General features: G+C 46.0%; 1 protein-coding gene across 1 annotated transcript in view; it reads left to right on the forward strand.

The window, feature by feature from the left end:
* Positions 1–19,981, forward strand: part of CACNA1B (calcium voltage-gated channel subunit alpha1 B) — a 490,111-nt gene that overhangs the window by 325,553 nt on the left and 144,577 nt on the right. The window contains exons 17-18 of the mRNA XM_024206825.3: positions 7,697–7,814; positions 17,595–17,662. Coding sequence (XP_024062593.2) covers positions 7,697–7,814; positions 17,595–17,662 — 186 coding nt within the window. The remainder of the gene's footprint in view (positions 1–7,696; positions 7,815–17,594; positions 17,663–19,981) is intronic.

The raw sequence follows: 19,981 nt of genomic DNA on the forward strand, positions 1-19,981 counted from the left end.
TTCAGGCAAACAGAATTCTTTTACGGGGAAAATGGACGGTCACTTTGCACAGACAAAGCATAATCCAAGGACTGGAGGAGGCCCTCCAGCGTTCTTCACGAGGTCACCTCCACAATACCTTACACTGCAGTGGGACTACTCGTGTGTTGTCCTCTGCACAGCATCTATAATGGCATAATGTAGCAAATGAGCACACAATGATCCGCTTCCATTTTCTCCATCAGTTGCCATACGTTCATGAGGAGAGTTGCTGGAGAACGGCCTGAGGCAATGAGGAAATAATATAGCATTTTGCACTACCAAGGTTGCAGGATAAGATTGGATAAGAATTAAAATCAGTGGGGGAGCCAGGAAAGAGTCATCAACCTTAGGCAACACGATGGGATGGTCTGGGAGAGCTGCAGCTCAGGTTTTAAGGCCCTGATTCTGCAGCTGCTCCATGCCTGACATTATTACAGAATCACTTGCTTAGTTAGAGAAACGGGAGTGATGCGCCCCGTTCTGTTTGAAACAGCAAGTGAATTTTCATTTGCCGTTGGGAGACCCATGAACGTAGGGGCACAAGCTCGGCATGGATGTCATTTACCACTCGGTTCACTGTACATCCATTTTTGCTGGAGATGGGCTCAATCTGAGAAGTTCGAATTTGGATCCAGACCCAAACGTCCCCAAAGTTGAGTGATGCCCGGATTGGACATTCCAGTTCACAGTCCTCCAAAGGAGTCTTGTGGTTAAAACAGAGAACGAGATCTGGGTTCTATTCACAGGTCGGCCACAATATCAGTGAGTAACCTTGGGTAAGCTGCTTTGCTATGGCCCTCAATTCCCCCAGATGTGAAGGGGGGGTTATATTACTCAGCTTGCTGAGATGTTGCAAAGCTTACTGCGCTCATATTTGCAAAGTGCTTTGAGGTTCTTCCAAGGCAAGATCCTATAGAAGAGCAAAGGTATTGTGACAGAGACAGGACTGAGCTGAAAAGCGTAGCTCCAGATATGAAAATCCCCAGACTCTGGTGGAGTTTTGGTTTAAGCCAATTGTTACCTGGTGGAAAATTTTATAGTACTTGCTTTCCACTCACATGATAAAGACACTAGGCAATAAGGCTTCTGTGGGATTAGAGTGAGTCTTTGCAGATCAGTTATGAAATTTATGTAAAAGTAAGTGTAAAATGGCAACACAAGATAAACTCAGTGAAATTTTGAAGCGAGCTTCTGCTACCCTGTTCATTCTGAAGAAGTAATTTGATGTCATGTTTCCCCCCACCACACACACAACCATTCAGAACACTGTAATAAGGGCTCCCCAAACCCAGCATTAGACCTTGCCCCTGCCTCAGTTTCCCTACTCTCCTACAAGCCAGTGGGCCAACTCACTGGCCAGTGCATCTATGGCTACGACTATACTTGGAGCCGGGGGCGCGATTTCCAGCTGGCATAGACATATCCAAATGTAGATGTAGCCAATGACACTCCCACCAGCGTCAGTTTTTCAGTCCCTTTTTCCCAGCAAAGCATTTATTGCTCAGACACAAATATAGATCAACATCAGTTGAAACAGGTAAACCACCTCCTGCCCCCAGCCCCTCCTAAGGCCACAGAGAGCTTCTGCTGTAGCCCACACAGCAGGTATCCCCAGCCAGGTCTTTCACCTAGCTGGCACAACAAGCCCTCCCTTCCCAATCCTTTCCTTGATCTCCAGTCTGCTGTAGGAGCCACTCTACTCCCTTCAGCTCTCCCTCTGAACTCAGACTGCCCTTTGTATCTCAGCAGGAGTGTTTGAGTCACAGTCTTCTACCATGTGACCCAGGGCATTGTAGCAAATTGCTACATCTCTGTACTCCAGCAATCGGCTCAGCAAGAAATGTTTACAACAACCATAGACACAGAGGCTGTTTATAAACCAGAAAAACTTCAGTTAGCTGTCCATGCAGCACTACTTGAGGGTTGCCACTTAAATAATTATACGTTGCTAGCTGGTAAGAGGTAGGCCATTGACGGGTGCCTGAGGGGATGTGGACTGTTGGAGACAGGATGCTATTGAACTTTGGCTCTGCTGAGGGATGTTTTGTTCAGTAGCTGAGCTCTCTAAGTACTGACTTCAGTGACCCTCTGCTTTTGGCCACTCTAGCTGTCTTCTTTTCTGAGTCGCTTTGCATGTGTGTCTGATGTTGGGTTTAAATTCATTCAGGTCCCGGTTCAGAAAGCATCCCCATTCAGGACCGCACCTTAAGTACGCGCTTCAGTGGTTTCCTGAATTGGCATCCCAGGCTTTGACATCACTAACACGCACTAGTCAGTCCAGTATTATTATGGAGCAGATTTTAAAAGCTATTCTTATTCTATCATCTGATGGCTGTTCAGCCAAACCTTTGCATTCAATACTGAGCAGTGCCGGCCAAACTAATCACCACAGACAATCCGGTAAGTTTTGCCCATTGATCTTTCTGCAAAAGTTCCATAAAACAAACTTGGACGTTTGTGACTTTTTTCCATATTTCAAATGATCTGGCAAATAGTGTGAGTTTCTCACAGATCATTTCCCACAGCTCTTATAGATTCATAGATTCATAGATTCTAGGACTGGAAGGGACCTCGAGAGGTCATCGAGTCCAGTCCCCTGCCCGCATGGCAGGACCAAATACTGTCTAGACCATCCCTGATAGACATTTATCTAACCTACTCTTAAATATCTCCAGAGATGGAGATTCCACAACCTCCCTAGGCAATTTATTCCAGTGTTTAACCACCCTGACAGTTAGGAACTTTTTCCTAATGTCCAACCTAGACCTCCCTTGCTGCAGTTTAAGCCCATTGCTTCTTGTTCTATCCTCAGAGGCTAAGGTGAACAAGTTTTCTCCCTCCTCCTTATGACACCCTTTTAGATACCTGAAAACTGCTATCATGTCCCCTCTCAGTCTTCTCTTTTCCAAACTAAACAAACCCAATTCTTTCAGCCTTGCTTCATAGGTCATGTTCTCAAGACCTTTAATCATTCTTGTTGCTCTTCTCTGGACCCTTTCCAATTTCTCCACATCTTTCTTGAAATGCGGTGCCCAGAACTGGACACAATACTCCAGCTGAGGCCTAACCAGAGCAGAGTAGAGCGGAAGAATGACTTCTCGTGTCTTGCTCACAACACACCTGTTAATACATCCCAGAATCACGTTTGCTTTTTTTGCAACAGCATCACACTGTTGACTCATATTTAGCTTGTGGTCCACTATAACCCCTAGATCCCTTTCTGCCGTACTCCTTCCTAGACAGTCTCTTCCCATTCTGTATGTGTGAAACTGATTTTTTCTTCCTAAGTGGAGCACTTTGCATTTGTCTTTGTTAAACTTCATCCTGTTTAACTCAGACCATTTCTCCAATTTGTCCAGATCATTTTGAATTATGACCCTGTCCTCCAAAGCAGTTGCAATCCCTCCCAGTTTGGTATCATCCGCAAACTTAATAATTGTACTTTCTATACCAATATCTAAGTCGTTAATGAAGATATTGAACAGAGCCGGTCCCAAAACAGACCCCTGCGGAACCCCACTCGTTATGCCTTTCCAGCAGGATTGGGAACCATTAATAACAACTCTCTGAGTACGGTTATCCAGCCAGTTATGCACCCACCTTATAGTAGCCCCATCTAAATTGTATTTGCCTAGTTTGTCGATAAGAATATCATGCGAGACCGTATCAAATGCCTTACTAAAGTCTAGGTATACCACATCCACAGCTTCTCCCTTATCCACAAGACTCGTTATCCTATCGAAGAAAGCTATCAGGTTGGTTTGACATGATTTGTTCTTTACAAATCCATGCTGGCTGTTCCCTATCACCTTACCACCTTCCAAGTGTTTGCAGATGATTTCCTTAATTACTTGCTCCATTATCTTCCCTGGCACAGAAGTTAAACTAACTGGTCTGTAGTTTCCTGGGTTGTTTTTATTTCCCTTTTTATAGATGGGCACTATATTTGCCCTTTTCCAGTCTTCTGGAATCTCTCCCGTCTCCCATGATTTTCCAAAGATAATAGCTAGAGGCTCAGATACCTCCTCTATTAGCTCCTTGAGTATTCTAGGATGCATTTCATCAGGCCCTGGTGACTTGCAGGCATCTAACTTTTCTAAGTGATTTTTAACTTGTTCTTTTTTTATTTTATCTGCTAAACCTACCCCCTTCCCATTAGCATTCACTAGGATAGGCATTCCTTCAGACTTCTCGGTGAAGACCGAAACAAAGAAGTCATTAAGCATCTCTGCCATTTCCAAGTTTCCTGTTACTGTTTCTCCCTCTTCACTAAGCAGTGGGCCTACCCTGTCTTTGGTCTTCCTCTTGCTTCTAATGTATTGATAAAAAGTCTTCTTGTTCCCCTTTATTCTCTTAGCTAGTTTGAGCTCATTTTGTGCCTTTGTCGTACTTTGCCTTTGATTTGCATAGCAAATCACTAGTCGTGATTTGCTATGCAATCTGTGATTGGCTTCCTAAGTCACATGATATTTCTGCTTCCTGGCTGGATGACTCCACAAGCCACAAATAGCTTTCCAGTATGGTTGCCAACCCTCCAGGATTGTTCGGGAGCCTCCAATTGTCAGGTGATGAAACCTCCAGGAATAACCTCCAAACAAAACTGGCAACTCTGCTTTTTCCAGTTGACCCCTAAACACTCCCATCCTGATTTTTCAGGCATATGCCTGTTTCCCCAGCTTCTCTTTCCATGAACATTCTTGTGAACCAAATTCACTCACATGAATGGACCTGGAAAGCAAAATGAAAGCAGATGCACGTTCATGAGAATTATTTGAACAAGTGTTTGTGAATCCTGTTTTTCAGAACTCATCCAGCACTAGTGCTGAGAGACCAATGGCCAGAGTCAGTTACTCAAGTTACACTGATGTAACCGAGACCAGAATCTCTGTCCCTAAGTGGTCATTAGGATATACACACTGCACTATATTTGCTAGTCTGCCATAAGAATCATCATTGTATCTCAGCCAGAGCCTTTCCCGAGGTCAGGAGCTGGTGGGCAGTCTGAAATTTGAAATTCTTTCTAGTATATCGTGCACATGTGGGTCTTGATTGCTAACAATACATCATATTTATTTTCTTACTAAATACAGACCATTCAAACTTTCTATTAGTGGGTTGGAGTACTGAATTCCAAAAAACATTTCCTAATGCACTAAGAAGCACTATCATTAAAACCCCCCATACGGGGCAATCAGAACGCTAGGTGCACAAATTTCAGAGTGCTGAAAACACAAAGAAAGTTGTTGAAAAACGGGGATGGCAGAGGCTCAGAAGAGTGAAAGTTTTGATGTGGCATGAGCACCTAGGAGCTGTGATGCTTATCAAAGCCTGAGACAAATTCATTAGTCACTGTTTGTTTAGCTATTATTCATGTACTATTTATTGTTATTGTGTCTGCATCCAAAGTCCTCAAATCAGGATCCGGGTCCCATTGTGTTGTGCCCTGTACAACCACATAGGAAGTCACAGTCCCTCACCTACGAACCCAAGATTTCTCCTCCTTCCGATTATGTTCTTCATTTAGATTCTGTGTTGGGTTTTGTGCTTCTCTGGCCTGGTGGTTGCTGTCTGCAACATTTGGCTGTCTGTGGCGCCTTGTGGTCAAAGACGGCAGGGAGCAGCAGGCGCTGACCAGACCCCTGTGTAACCCACACACCTTCTGGTGTGGTGTTCTGTCCCATCTAGCGGCAGTGAGACCACTTAGAGAGAGAGAGAAAATGAGTCTGCTCTACAGCCTTAGCTAACAGCCAGTTGGCTTTTAGCTCATGTGGTAGAGGCTCATGCACTAAGCTCCCTAGGTCCCTGGTTTGATCCCACCCGCCGACGAACCAGGGTCTGTTGGCGTTACACCTGCACCTGCTGTTACCGACAAACCAAGATGGTGGGGCTACCAAGTGTCCAATGTCTCCTGTGACGCTTGTCTGACTCAGCCCCATCGCATCTGCCTGGAGCCCTGTAGGATTTAGTAGGGAGGCAACAGGGATCCTCCAGGTTACTAGGGCTGCTGTAAGGGTAAATTGTAGCTTAGCTGCCTCTTTCCCTCCACTCTCACTGCTCCCCGGCTGGAGCCAAGCTGCATGGAGCAGCCAGGAGGAGGAAGCAGCTGTGGCTGGTAGCCTGGTGCTGTGCTGCTGGCGAGGGAGAAGGGTGGGTAGAAGAGGGGACAGATGGAGAATGGGGCAGGCGAGTAGGAAGTAGGTTCCACGGTTGCTCCACGAGGCTGCTGGGTGGTGCTTGCTGAGCAAAAATCCAGATGGCCTCTCTGCCCACCCCTCTTGCTGCTCAGCCTGTTGTCACTCTGCCAGGGCAAAGCATGGAGCCGAGGTGAGAGCAATGGCTGGTTGAAAAAGAAGGTGAGGGATTCGCTGCTGGGCTCTGCCTCCCTTCCATTGCCAGCACACCCACTTCCTCCAGCTGCACCCTGGTACCTCCTCAGCATCCTTCCAGCTACTCCAACACCTGCCAGCTAGCTCCCCTCACCCCTCAGCTCCCCCACCTGTCCCCCAGCACCCACCAGATAGCACTCAGGAACCCCCCCAGCTGTCCCAGGCACACTGCCCAGGTACCCCCTCCCTAGCACCCGCAACTTGAAACATCTTCCAGTTACCCCAGACACAACCCCAGCCAGGGTACCTCCTGCATCAGGAGACATCTGCCTTTGCCCCATAGGCAGCCAGTAGTGTTCCCCCCTGCCAGAGGCAGGCGCTTCTCCTGCCCCCCTGTGGAGTGAAGTCAGTGACTCTCTCCCTCTCCCATCCATGGGAAACATCACAGGTGGAGCTGTGGAAATCTTGGCCCCTATGCATGACTGGCTAATGGAAGGAAACCGAAAATTCCACTGGGCTGGCCTGGCAAGGGCATATGGGAGTAGGGCTGCTACCACTTCTGCATGCTGGCAGTCTTCACTCTGTGTCCAGCCGCCAATCTCACAGTGCCGGTGCTGCCAGGCAGCAGAAAACAGGCAGCCCCAGAGTCCGCTGAGGGAAGGAGTTTTGAGGCGGGAATAGGACTAAGGAGCAGCCATTAAGTGCTGCTACTGGCCTCCTGCTGCCAGTGGTCCCAAGTACTCCTCAGCCCTCATGGCAGACCACAGATGTCTCTGGTTACAGGGCCCTCTCATGGGCCTCCTCCCAGCCCAAGCTTTGGATCTGTGGATCCATAAATCCTGCCTCAAACCACCCCCAGCTGGCTGGAAGGAATTTTATAGAGTCTGGTGGTTAATACCTATTTTCTCTGCTGTACCTCCCAATAATCACTATATTACTTTGGTTTTATCTAAACCAAAATAGTTTAAACAATGTATGTTGAGGAATGTAATTGACAGGAGTTCTCAGAAGGAATCTCTCCCTATCCTCTTAAGGGAGGCAGAAAAAATGCAAGCGACTACCAGTTTTAGGTAGATATGTATGCGGCGTTGTAGCTACGTTGGTAGAGACAGGGTTGCAGTTGATCTGCAGAAAGAGCTTCTAGAAACTCTTATGGGCAAAAGAAGGCTAAATAACCTGAAGGTGTTGGACAGGTTTCTGGCACACCCCTTTGCAGTGGCCTTCTTATCAGTAGATTTCCCTTTGAGGATCTGTGCCCATGGCTGTATATAAATGATGCTTAAACACTCCAATCCTTTGCTCATCTCTCTCTCTCTCTCTCTCTCTCTCTCTCATATTTAACTACCCAGATACTGACTGGCGAAGACTGGAATGCAGTGATGTATCATGGGATAGTATCACAAGGTGGGGTCCACTCAGGAATGTTCTCTTCCATTTACTTCATCGTCCTGACATTGTTTGGTAACTGTATCCTTGCACTTCAGTATGAATTGTCCATGGTATGACATGCTGTCTCTCACTGGCAAATCAGCATTCAGGATTCTCCAGCCTCCTGAAGTGCTGGAAGGCAATGTAGTGTAGTGGGTGAAGCCCAAGTCTGGGAGTCAGGGCACTTTGGTGCTATTCTGACTCTGCCACCGGTTTACTGGGTGACCTTGTGTAAGTCACTTAGGGCTTGCCTCTGCACAGACCTGCTCCAAACACTCAATTGGTTTTAATTCATACCTTTTGGTATTTCACGGCAAGTCTGTGTGTGGACACTTACTTCAAATTAAGAAAGTCCCATATTGATTGAATTTAAGCCAGGGAAAAAATAATTTAAGATAAATCCAAATAGAACCTTTTAGCGTGAAGTGTGTCCACACACATACTTGCACTGAAATGAAATCCAACGTAGGCTAGGTCTACACTACAGCCTAGGCCGGCAAAACCTATATCACTCAGGGGTGTGACTGTTCCACCCTCCGGGCGACAGAAGTTACACCGGCATAAGCACTCGTGTGCACAGCGCTATGCTGACAAGAGAGCTTCTTGCGCCAACATAGCTTATGCCAGTCGCATAAATCAGTAGGAGTTTTGCCTGAGTAAGGACTGCAGGATCAGGATTGAATAACAGCCTATTGCTCTAACACACTGAGTCTTTTAATTATTCAGTGTAAAATTATATGATGATGTATTAATTTATTAGTAGACATTGAAGCCTACTACTTTTAGCAAATTCTAATCTCAAGAAAACTCCAGAAAATATTTATTAGATACCAAGTCACCACACTCATACCATATAGATTAGATTTCTCTTTAGACCTTGTGATTTTGGTACCACTGTTATATACTGTGATAAAGTAATTGCATACTTAGTAATGAATTACAGGGGTGAAAAATTCTTTACTAAAAGCAAGTTAAAAGTGCACTTTTCAGCCTTGATTCAACAAACACCACATCTAGCTTACACATATTGTACCATTCAGTGCATAGAGCGTCTTCACTGCACGTGCTGCAGTGGTGAAACTGTATCGGGACAGCTGCAGCACTGTATGTATATACACGGCCTTAGTTATTTATTTGGTGAATGTTTGAGTGTAAACTACCCCTTGATCTCCCTGTTTCTCAGTTTGTTTCTCCACCTGTAAAATAAGGATAATAATATTCACCTTTGTGAAACGATTCAGGGTCTTTGGATGAAAGGTCCTACAGCAGGGTAAAGGAGCCTTAACAGGCTGATCAGAGTGCCTCACAACCACCTCCTACCTGAGAGAGCCTCTTTCGGCTTAGCAGCCTTTGCTCCAGGTCAAAAAAGATGTTTGTTTGGGAATTTGTATTAAAGGGCGGGTGGCGGGGGTGGGAGAATAGCTGTATTGAAACAGTCCATGTAGAATCATTTTGGGGGGGAAAGTGAGAAAACAAGGTAAGTGCACATTCACAGCAGCATACCCGCCTTTCATTTTGCACGTTTCTCTGTATTCAGCGTGAGGCAATATGATAAGGAACGGCAGATTAAATGGCATCTGAGTTGTAGTTGTCACATTAGAGGCTGTCTTCGGAATTACCCAGCTCTAATTCAGACTGTCAGTGAGCAGCAGTATCTACTACATGGAGACGGGCTCGGTCTTTGCACTAGGGTATCCAGCTCAGGCAGTGCAGAGACCCTGCTGGAAATAAGAGGATTCTGAAATTGGGAGGGGGCGGGGGAGGAGGGAAGAGCTCTGGATCCTTAGGGCTTGGCATTTGAAAATGAGATGAAAATATAATCACATTGAGAGAGAGAGACTGGGAGAAACAGGCTGGCTTTTAACCGTAAAGAGACTGAGATCTAATGCTTTTTAAAAGGATATGGATTGCATTCTTATCCCTTTTCCCCCCCTCCACCCTCGCTAATTCTCTGCTCCTGTACACTGATGTCACTGCACAGAATTCATTAGTTTCACCAGCATAAAACGTGTATGATGGAATGGCGAATCAGAGTGTAGTTTTCAAAGAGTATTGTTCAATTTGAGAGCCACCAAGGGACAGTCTCTTCCCTGCACCAGCCCCTTTTAGAACTCTCCCTGCAAAGGAGCTGTGTGAGATGGTTCGCAGCATAGGTATGCCGAAGGCAGGCAAGGGAGTGGACAGAGCGCTGTGTGCTCTGGATAGCCCATAGACAGCTATACAAGGCTGTGTAGGTTAGAGCAGTCCCCAAGGCTAGCCTAACATGCATCTGGAGCCACTCCAGTACCTGGAGCAGTCCAGAATTAGGGAGGCACAGAAGCCATAGAGACTTTCTCCAGACTGACCCAAAGATGTTGTCCTGACCTACTTAGGAAGAGCCCTGCCCTTTATGAAATGCTGTGAGGGACTCTCACGGGGCGGGACTCACCCCTGCGGCGCCTCCTGCTGGTCGTCCAGGGAATTAGCATTTCCAGCTCCAGAGAGCCTTCTGCAGGCCGGTGTCCCACTTGCCGCTGGGCCTGAGTCCCTCCTGCCCCTTTCAGGCCGGGGTGCTGTACCCTCACAGATCTGGGTCTCCCCTCTCCAGGGAACCTCCAACCCTCTATCCCCACCTCGCCTCAGTCTTGGGCTACTGCCAGTCACTATCTAGCCCCCACTCACTGGGGTGGACTGAAGTATAATTGCCACTCATCATCGGTGAGGAGGGTTTAGACCTGCTGCCTTTGTCTACCCCAGTACCCTTCCTGGCCTTTCATCAAAGACCTGCAGCCTGAGGGATTGCCAGGCTGGACTCCCCAGCTCCTCTAGCCTTCCCGCAGCCCTGCTCCACTCTCACTACCGTGCTCAGCTTCCAGGCAGCCAGGTCCTTCTCTCTCTATGGCCAGAGAGAGACTCTGCCCACTCCTGGCTCACTGGCCTTTTATAGGGCCGGCTGTGGCCTGATTGGGGCATGGCTCGGCTGCGGCTGCTTCCCCCAATCAGCGAGCCTTTAGCTCGCAGCCCCAGCCCTCTCCCAGGGCTGGCTTTAACCCTTTCTGAGCCAGAGCGGGTGACCACCCCGCTACAGGGACATATGGCACTGGAGAAAGGGAAAGGGTTTCCCATTGGTTGATACACTGTTTCCTATACTGGTTTTATTTTCATTTCCATGCTACATGCCTTCCAGGGCCAACATCATGTTCTTTGTACGCTCCAGCTATCCAACTGTCCTCTTTGTTAGGGATGCAAGGAGGGCCTCTCCCCTGTATGTTTCCACCCAGACTCCTCTTGATGTGTGTCTGAAACTTCTGCAGATCCTCACACCTACCTGCCGTACTCTGCCAAGAACAGGTGCCATAAAGGGACACTTTGAAATCTCTTTGCTGTCACTTCTTTATTGATTTCATTGAATCCATGACATGTTTTTTTCGAGGTAGAGAGCAGACTAGATGGTAAAGGGTTAGATTAAAATAACAGTCATTATCTCCAACTCTGGAACATGATTAGCAGCTCAACTAGATTTATGGACTGAGCATCCCCAACCATGAGAATTTTGCACATAAAAGGGACCTCATGCTGCGGAACTAACCACTTTAAAGTTCCATTTTAACTGACAGACAGTTCCAGCTGAAGATTACACTTGGGGAAAACATTTTAAAAGACATTTTAATAGCCTGGCTCTTTCATTGCTTTAGAAACACAAGATGGGGGAGGGATAGCTCAGTGGTTTGAGCATTGGCCTGCTAAACCCAGGGTTGTGAGTTCAATCCTTGAGGGGGCCACTTAGGGATCTGGGGCAAAATCAGTACTTGGTCCTGCTAGTGAAGGCAGGGGGCTAGACTCAATGACCTTTCAGGATCCCTTCCAGTTCTAGGAGATAGGATATCTCCATTTATTATTATAGTACCTTTTATTGAACCAACTTCTTTTGGTGAAAGAGACAAAGCTTTTGAGCTACTCAGAGCTTTTCTTCAGGTCGCTTTCATTATTAGTTCATTTTCATTATTGCCCATTTCAGTGCTCAGTAACATGCCTCCGGGATTCTCACTCAGCTCATCCAGGAGAGAGTCACCAAAACTTTGCTTCTCATGTCTGTTCCAGGCAACCCGAACTACGTGCCACACACCCTGTAATGCAGACAGAGGAATCCTCAGGGCACTATATACACACATAAAATAAGATATGTCGAGAGTGATTCTTTAATTCTCTGTGAATCCTGCAGGTGAACATGAGTTCACTGCCGTGGAGTTTTTGCATAAATGGAGTACACAGGAGGAGAAGAAAGCCAACTGAAAAGTATTTATGACATTAAGGAAATCACTATAACAGAGCTAATTCATCCCAACGAAGTTCCTGGACCAGGTTCGGATGTGAGATACTGTACAGTGTTGCAAATCTGGAAAAAGACTTCAGTGGAGGTTCTCCAGATTTACACCAGTGTAAGTGACATCAGAGTATGGCTTATTTTGTCTCTGTAGAAATATGTCTTCCGAAATGTTTCAGACCGGTATAATTTGATAGAGTAAATTTGGGATTACGCTGCTCCCTAACCATGTGACTTTATCTCCAATTAACATTCATGAGAATCTGCACAGATTGGGAAGAACAGATGTGGGGGATTTTTTTTTGTTCTGTTTTTAAAGTGTCTCTTTTTCCCTTCATCACTCAGGGAATAGCAGCGCTAAGCCCACTGGTACTCCTGCTGATATTTCAAAAAGGATTTCAGTGAGGTCGCTGCCACCTCTGTCTTTCATTGAAATACATTTTTAATGCTTGTGGCATGCAGGGAGCATTCTTTTCATATATCAGAGAAAAGTGAACCATAACTTTCAAATGGCTTATGTTGTGTCAGGTACAACATAATCAGAAATGTCTGAAAATGAAATATAAATGTAGTCTGCCAAAAACCAACCAACCAACCCTCCCTAATATTTTTTCTAGATGTTAAACTGTTGGCGGCACAAGTAGGTATAACCTGAAGTAATAGAATGGCATTAAGAAAAGGGAAATATTGGTAGGATACAATATATCTATTATCCTTTAGGGAATAATCCTGCAATGGCCAGATAGTGGATTAGATATGACAGATAATGTCTCTTCTATTTCTAATCCATCAGTTAAAGGGACACTGTTAATTACTTTTTAAACAATAATTTTACTATTTCGTTCCTGCCTCTGTCATTTGCAATACCCTCTTAGAAGCTTGAAAAGAACGCTTCTTTCCCAACCTGGATTGTTCAATAGGCAAACACTAGTTTTCCACCACCCTTTCCCGTGGGCATTTTCACTGGTGTTGAAATGTACATGGCTCTTCTCATTTTTCTTACTTGCATCACTGAAGTCAGATCAGCTCTGGGAACAGGTTTTCTTAGCTAACGTGTGCTCCAACTGGGAGGCTGTGCAGTAGCAAAGCAAAAGAAGACACTGCGGTTCCTCTTTAAGGAGTGGCTTTATTTTCAGGTTCTCAGCGCCAGCCTTTGATGAATTACTGCTTAGGAGAAGGAGGTTGGAAAGAAATGGACCAAATTCTGCTCCGATTAGAGAGCCTATTTTAGCAATTGGGGGTAGGCTTCCAAAGCAATGTTTTGCTGCTACCCCGCCTGCTGCATACATAAATTCCTGCCCACCATGGTCTGTGATCGCATCACTCTGCGCAGAACTGGCCTAAGAGTTTTGGGGCGAGTCAATGAGATGATTCTTCAGGAGACGTAACTGTTTCATTGTAAATGTGGTGAGTGGGTGTATCCCCAGCCTCCGGCTTCAATAGTGTCCCCCACTTGTTTGTATCAGTTTATGTTTTCGAGGCCCTTTGCAAGGAAAAGGGCTAGAAACTTGCTTAAAAACCAAAACCAAAAAGACCCCCAAACCCTGAGATTCTCGTTTATATTATATTTCTAGTTCCACAAAATCCTATTGCTGGCTCTGTCTCAGTACGTTTAATAGGAGTGGCACTATTGGGATGGAGAAAAGAATCTGGCCCGATACAAGGTAAGGCCTTGTCTATATTCAGTGTTGCTCTGTACACAAGTGCAACTTTGAATATAATCAAGACCTAGAGGGAGTGTCCTAAATGAAACTTCAAGGCCAAATCTATCCCTCAAAAGCAGCCAGCCTCTTTGTAACTATGGAGTGAGGGCAATGCTGAACAAAAGCTGCTGAATTCAGCTAACCTGCGGATTGTGTTAACCTGTCCAGGAAGATACAATCTGAGCCAAATGCTGAAGTTTTGTGCAGTGCTTGGTACAACCAGGGCTGCTGCCAAGGTCTTCATGTGACTCGCATGGTCCCAAAGCTCCCATTTGACCAGACTGTATCAGTTTGAAGGTGGATCAAAACAGCGCACCCCATTAAAAGATATATTGGCGGCGGTTAACAACATTACATGAGGCTTTTTCTGCCTGTTTGTATGCAAGGGATAGGAGTGGGAAGCCAGCTCCGTGATTGCCATTTAACCCCATTGGGTTTCTGACTTGGTTGCTCTGAGGCGTTTTGAAAGCATTGGTAGCACCTGAGAGGAAGAAGTCCAGATAGCCGTGGTCACTTGGAATGGCAGCAGTGACCTCTGACAGCGGTAATGCAGCCGTCACAGCTGTCACTCCATTTTGTTAAATTAGAACCTCATGTTCCAATCGGCATGTAAAGGGGAATTGGGAAATTAGTATCTTTTACATCAAAAGTTAATGGAACTCAAACGTCTGTCAGAAACACAATCATTAAGGAGACAGCATGGTGGGTGGGGAATGATTGTTTCAGAGGGTTTGTTTGTTTTCCGCTGACTTGACTCAGCAGGAAGGATATTCTCTCACCCATTGCCCCTACCTGCCCTGCCTGCAAACAAGAAGGAACCATTTCCAGCTTTTCTCAGAACCAGGGAGATCATCTCTACAGACCAGACTCCGCCATCCGAGATGACAGCCTGGTCGACAGACTCGTGCTAACAGGGCTTGCATTGATGCTCTAAAAACAGGGGTGTCAATGTTGCTGCTCAGGCTCTCAAACCTTTGGGGTTGGGTGGGCCTGAGAGCCCAGATTGCAAAGCTCACCCAGCTATTGTTAGCACGCCAGTGCGAGCCCCACTGATACAAGTCTGTCAACCCGGGCACGGATGCTCGCTCCCAGCTGCAGGGTAGACGTACCCATGGAGGCTGACAGACCTCGTGACTTTCTCTGGCTCTGTAGCTCACTGATTGACTAAACACAACCCCTGTTGCTTAGTGTCACCGTGCAGGGAGTCAATGTGGCGTAAGACGGTGCTTGTAGGGCCAGGAGGCCTAGGGGTTGCTGCGCCTGACCTCTAGCCCCTTGTTTCCCTAGTGGAGGTGCTTCAGGATTTTAGGCGGTGGGGTAGAGGGACCCAGGCCCTCCCTCTCCAGTGGGTCCCAGACCAGGACCCTGTGTGAGTCGACCCCCTGAACAGGGGGCCCTTGCAGCAGGGAGTCTAAATCACCTGCTCTGGGCTACTTCCTACCACTGTCCCTTCATTGGGGTGGCTTGTCTCCCAGTGTCCCTTTGTGAATCTTGGGCAGTGCCTTGCCATAGACCCAGGCTCCTTCGGGCGGGGCAGTCATAGGATTGGTGTGGCCGAACCCTACAATGTGTCTGTGCTTCAGTCATCCAGTTACCTCAGGTGCTGGAGGCTCCTAGTCTCCCTTGGCCAGGGAGACAGTACTTACTCCCTGATGGCTGCCTCAGCTGGTAGGCTAGTGACCCTTCTTCTCAGGTAGGGAGGCAGGTAGCTCTTGCCTCTTTGCCAGTCAGCCCTAAACTGAGCCAGGCTCTCTCCTTTTCTCCCCCCTCCAGACCTGGCATTGATTGCAGGTATAGTGGGGCAGGGCTAGGTGGGCCCAAAGGCTCTCTTTACCCCTGCTTTGCTGATGGGCAGTTTCTCTGCTTCATCACAGTGGTAATGCATAACTGAGAAAAGACTCAGGCACTAAGTTAAGCAGCCTGCTCTGAGCTAGACTGTTGGGAATGGTCCCCAAGGTACCACTCAGCTAGCTGAGTATTGCTGGAGCTCAGGGTGCTCTGAGCACATCCCTCATGTGCCCCTAAGCTGAGGTGTCTGGGACTGGGTGGTGTGGAGCCAACTACACCAGCTTTATGCCACCACAGATCCCCTGGACACTGGGGAGTCCCAGTTGCCCTACTAGGACAACTGCCTGAGAAGTGCAAAGCACCCACATAGTTAAATGAGTTCTTAGCCCAGCGTTTCCCTAAATCCTGTCTTAGGCTATGTCTGCACTACGCGGTAAGTCGACCTACGCTACTCAACTTAACGTAGCTGGAGTCAACGTACCTTAGGTCGAGTTACCGCAGGATCTACACCGTGGGGGGTCGATGGGAGAAAATCTCCCGTCATCTTACTTTACTCTTCTTGTTGGGGGTAGAGTACAGGGGTCGACTGGAGAGCGATCGGCAGTCGATTTGGCGGGTCTTTACTAGACCCACTAAATTGACCGCCGGTGAATCGATCTCAGAAAGTCGATCCCTGCTGTAGTGTAGACCTGCCCTTAGATTTAGCTGCCATGGAAGGGTCTGCTAACTATACTACACACCCTTGCTCCTTGCCATACTCCCCTTTATCTGCTTCACTCTTTTCTATCTCATTGCTTTCTCTTATAAATCATTTGTTCCCTACAGCTGTGCCTTGTGCAGCTTTCCCAGCTCACAGACCACACCAGCAGACACAGCCTAGTAGTTAATTACGTTCTGTCTGCCTAAAATTCCTTCAGGCATTTCAGTTGGTTCTGGTATATTTTCAATTCCTGTCCTAAATTCTTGTGCAGCAACTACTGTGTCAAACTACTACAGTGTTTTGCTCTGGTGGTTGAAGCAACCCCTATACACACACACATAGGCACGTATAGTAGTAAATGACTTTGGGATTTTTAGAGGAAGAAGACTAAGTACATGCAAGATCATCTTCATTATCATGTTAGGATCCCATTCAGCAGATCCATCACTACTTCAGACAGCCATCACAGAACATCTAGAGCTGAACACCTTGTTGTCATATATCAGATATTTTCACAACATGGCATTCTTTCTGAGATATGATTTTGGATTTGTGGACATGTCTTGTTTTTGTTTGTTTGCTGTATATGCTCCGCCTTTTGTGTATGTACTGTCTTATTTGTAATTTATCCTTCGCTTTATTGGAAACCAATACCAAAAATGGTCACAATAAAAAAATATGAAGGAACAAGGAAGAGCTGAAATCATAAGCAAAAATGAAAGTGTTCCTCCTCATAATAAATAAAAGAATAATACTAGACATATAATATGTGCCAGTGATAAAGAAAGCAATAATTTCATTGACATATTGACTTTATTGTGATAAGTTGTATTTTTCTCCAGCTAGTATGTAATATTGCAGTGAGACAAATTTAACTTGAGAAGATATTTTCCTTTTTAATGGCAACCACTGTATAGTAGAGATGGAAGAATTGTCTCAGAGCAAACCGTTTTTCAGCTAATGGTTGATATTTAAGGGGGGAATGAAGAAGGCCAAAAAGTAGGTGCGTGTGTTTGAGTCAGCATGGTGGAGTGGAGAAGCTGGAGGGGAAGAATGGATGAAACTGTGATATCTCCTATGCTCTGGAATAGTCTCCCAATGCAAGTGATGAAGTTGGGTAATTTGTAACTGGATTGACAAAGCACTGGAGAATATTCAGTAGGGTGCAATCCTATGTTGGCAGGAGGGGAACTAGATTTTTCCTTTTCCCATGTCTGTAATACTCTGTTGGTTGCAGGTGGTGGTGGTGGTGGTGGGGAAATATAAGTGGAAGATTATTTAACCCATCACTGTGTGAAGATTTTTCCTTAGCTGCTGTCTAAAAGACACACTCCTGAATGTCTTCTTGGCTATTGCTGTCGACAATCTTGCGAATGCACAAGAGCTAACCAAGGTATGTGTGAAACATCTGGCTCTTCAACCCATACTTGTTCCGGAGGGACTGTAGTATGTGATCTCCATTCTGCAAATGTGATTAATGAATTCTTATTGCATTCTCCCACTATGACCCTAGAATTCTGTATACGCCACTGGTGGTGGATCTAAATGAACTATCCTACTCCAGCCAACCTCTGGTGGCCTTGAGATTTCTGTACAAGTGTCATGCGCCTGTGGCACATTTCTTTACCCATTTCCATTGCTGCAACCCTTATTTAGGGAGTTGATTTTGAAAGATACATTCCTTTTTGCTTAGTAATGAAGATCTGTGCATGTGCATCTTTGTACCTCTGAGCTCTCCTTATTCTTTAGATTCCCTATTATTATTATTAATAATAATAATATTGTTTTATTTTATTATAGAGTGGGTAGTGAGCACTTTTCCTTGCTATCACACAAAAGTGAAGAAGGACCTCTGGCTATTAGCTAGTTTCAGGGGCAGCGGTGAACCAGTTGAAGGTTTTTAGCTGACTCAATAGCATATTTTGAAGCTCTCGCCTGGGGAAATTCAATGATTCATGTCCTATTGCCTAGTTTGGTGTTTCGTGCTAATACTTCTTACCTTGCCGAATTTCAGTACAAATCAGAGAATTAAAATCCTCCAGTCAGGTCTGTGGAAAGCCACTTGCAAAAGGCCTTTACAGAGTTTCAGTCAAGATATTAAAACCTGCCTGCCCCTTGGCAGAGGCAAGAGAAATTCGACACACAGGCCAGAGCATTGGCAGAATGCCAGGACCTGGCAAGAGCTTAAAATGAAGCTGAGGTAGCTTTACTTTAATACTTTGTTTTACATTGGAACATCCCTTATGGGAAAATATATATACCCCAGGATTGTGCTGGAAAGGTCCAAAATGCTACAGCTTACCATAGCAGAATCCTTCTTCGGTCTCTATGGTTTTGTTTACACATTTCTAACTCGTTCTCATTGGCAAATAAAATTAACACAAGGCCTGTTGTAATGCTGCTCCCTCTGCTACAATGGTGTGGCCCCTGCTAATTAACGAGGAGAAATGTGTTTGTCCAGCAACTAGCACAACGGGATCCTGGTCCATGACGGGGGCTCCTAGGCGCTAAGATAATACAATAAGAAATAATAATATCCCTTTGGGCAGTTATATTTCACAGACTTTTACGGGTTATTCCTTCTATAATAAAATGATCACTAATCCTTGTGCTTGTTGCACCGGCTAGTGGGAGAGTTTTCCTTGGTAGAGCTGTGACAATGCTTGCCAGTCAGTGGCATGCCGGGAAATTTTCAGTCAGGCATGCAGTTGTACATTGGCACGCAAGATGGCGTCCTCTGTGCGGTGTGACCTTGCACATACAGTACACGTGAGGTCATGCTATGCGGAGGATGCCATTTTGTTCTACAAAATGGCATCCTCCACACAAGTGCAGGGCCAGACAGAATTGTCCTGCAGGCACAGCCAGACTGAGGCATTCAATGCATGCCTTGCAGACACCGACAGCACGCCACTGTTGCCAGTAGTTCAGAGATACCATACATCCCTAATAGTTCTTGCGGTGGGAAGCCAGACTAAAAGAAGGTCCCTTATCCCACCCCAATTGCTGCCACTGAGATCCAAACACAGTTAACTATACCATGGTACAGGGCTGTTTTAGGGTTGAACTTTTCTTCTACTGTCCTCCCTCTCTGCTAGGCAGCTGCATTGCTGCCTTCAGACTGCAGCTCTGAATGGAGCTTTGTTTCCTGAAAGCGGATGTCTGATGTATAGCACAAGAAAGGGATAATGGGTATCAGGTGTATAATAAATGTTCCTCTGTGTGTGAGATCATGTTTTCTGCATCTCTTTTCTGTTATGATTCATTTGAGTCCTGACTTTTGGGGATGGGGCTTAGTTTTACTGGGGAAGATTTTCCCTTTCAGAAACTCAGCTGTTTCTGTGCATTATAAAGTCCATACATTCTTATAATAGAGATTTATGATCCTCTCCATAGGTGCATTTAACCCCTCCCATGCAGATTTGTGGGAGTCACTTGCATGCAAGAATAAAAGACTGGGCCCCTTAGAGTTCTTGTCTAATGAAGCTCAGGGGAGAGGGATAGCTCAGTGGTTTGACCATTGGCCTGCTAAACCCAGTGTTGTGAGTTCAATTCTTGAGAGGGCCATTTAGAGATCTAAGGCAAAATCAATACTTGGTCCTGCTAGTAAAGGCAGGGGATTGGACTCAATGACCTTTCAAGGTCCCTTCCAGTTCTATGAGCTAGATATCTCTCTTCTTTTCCAGTCCTTTTAACTTTCCCCTTTTGCTTA

Source organism: Terrapene carolina, unplaced genomic scaffold (assembly GCF_002925995.2).
Source record: "Terrapene carolina triunguis isolate 2854851 unplaced genomic scaffold, T_m_triunguis-2.0 Scaffold238, whole genome shotgun sequence".
Lineage (NCBI taxonomy): Eukaryota > Metazoa > Chordata > Testudines > Emydidae > Terrapene > Terrapene triunguis.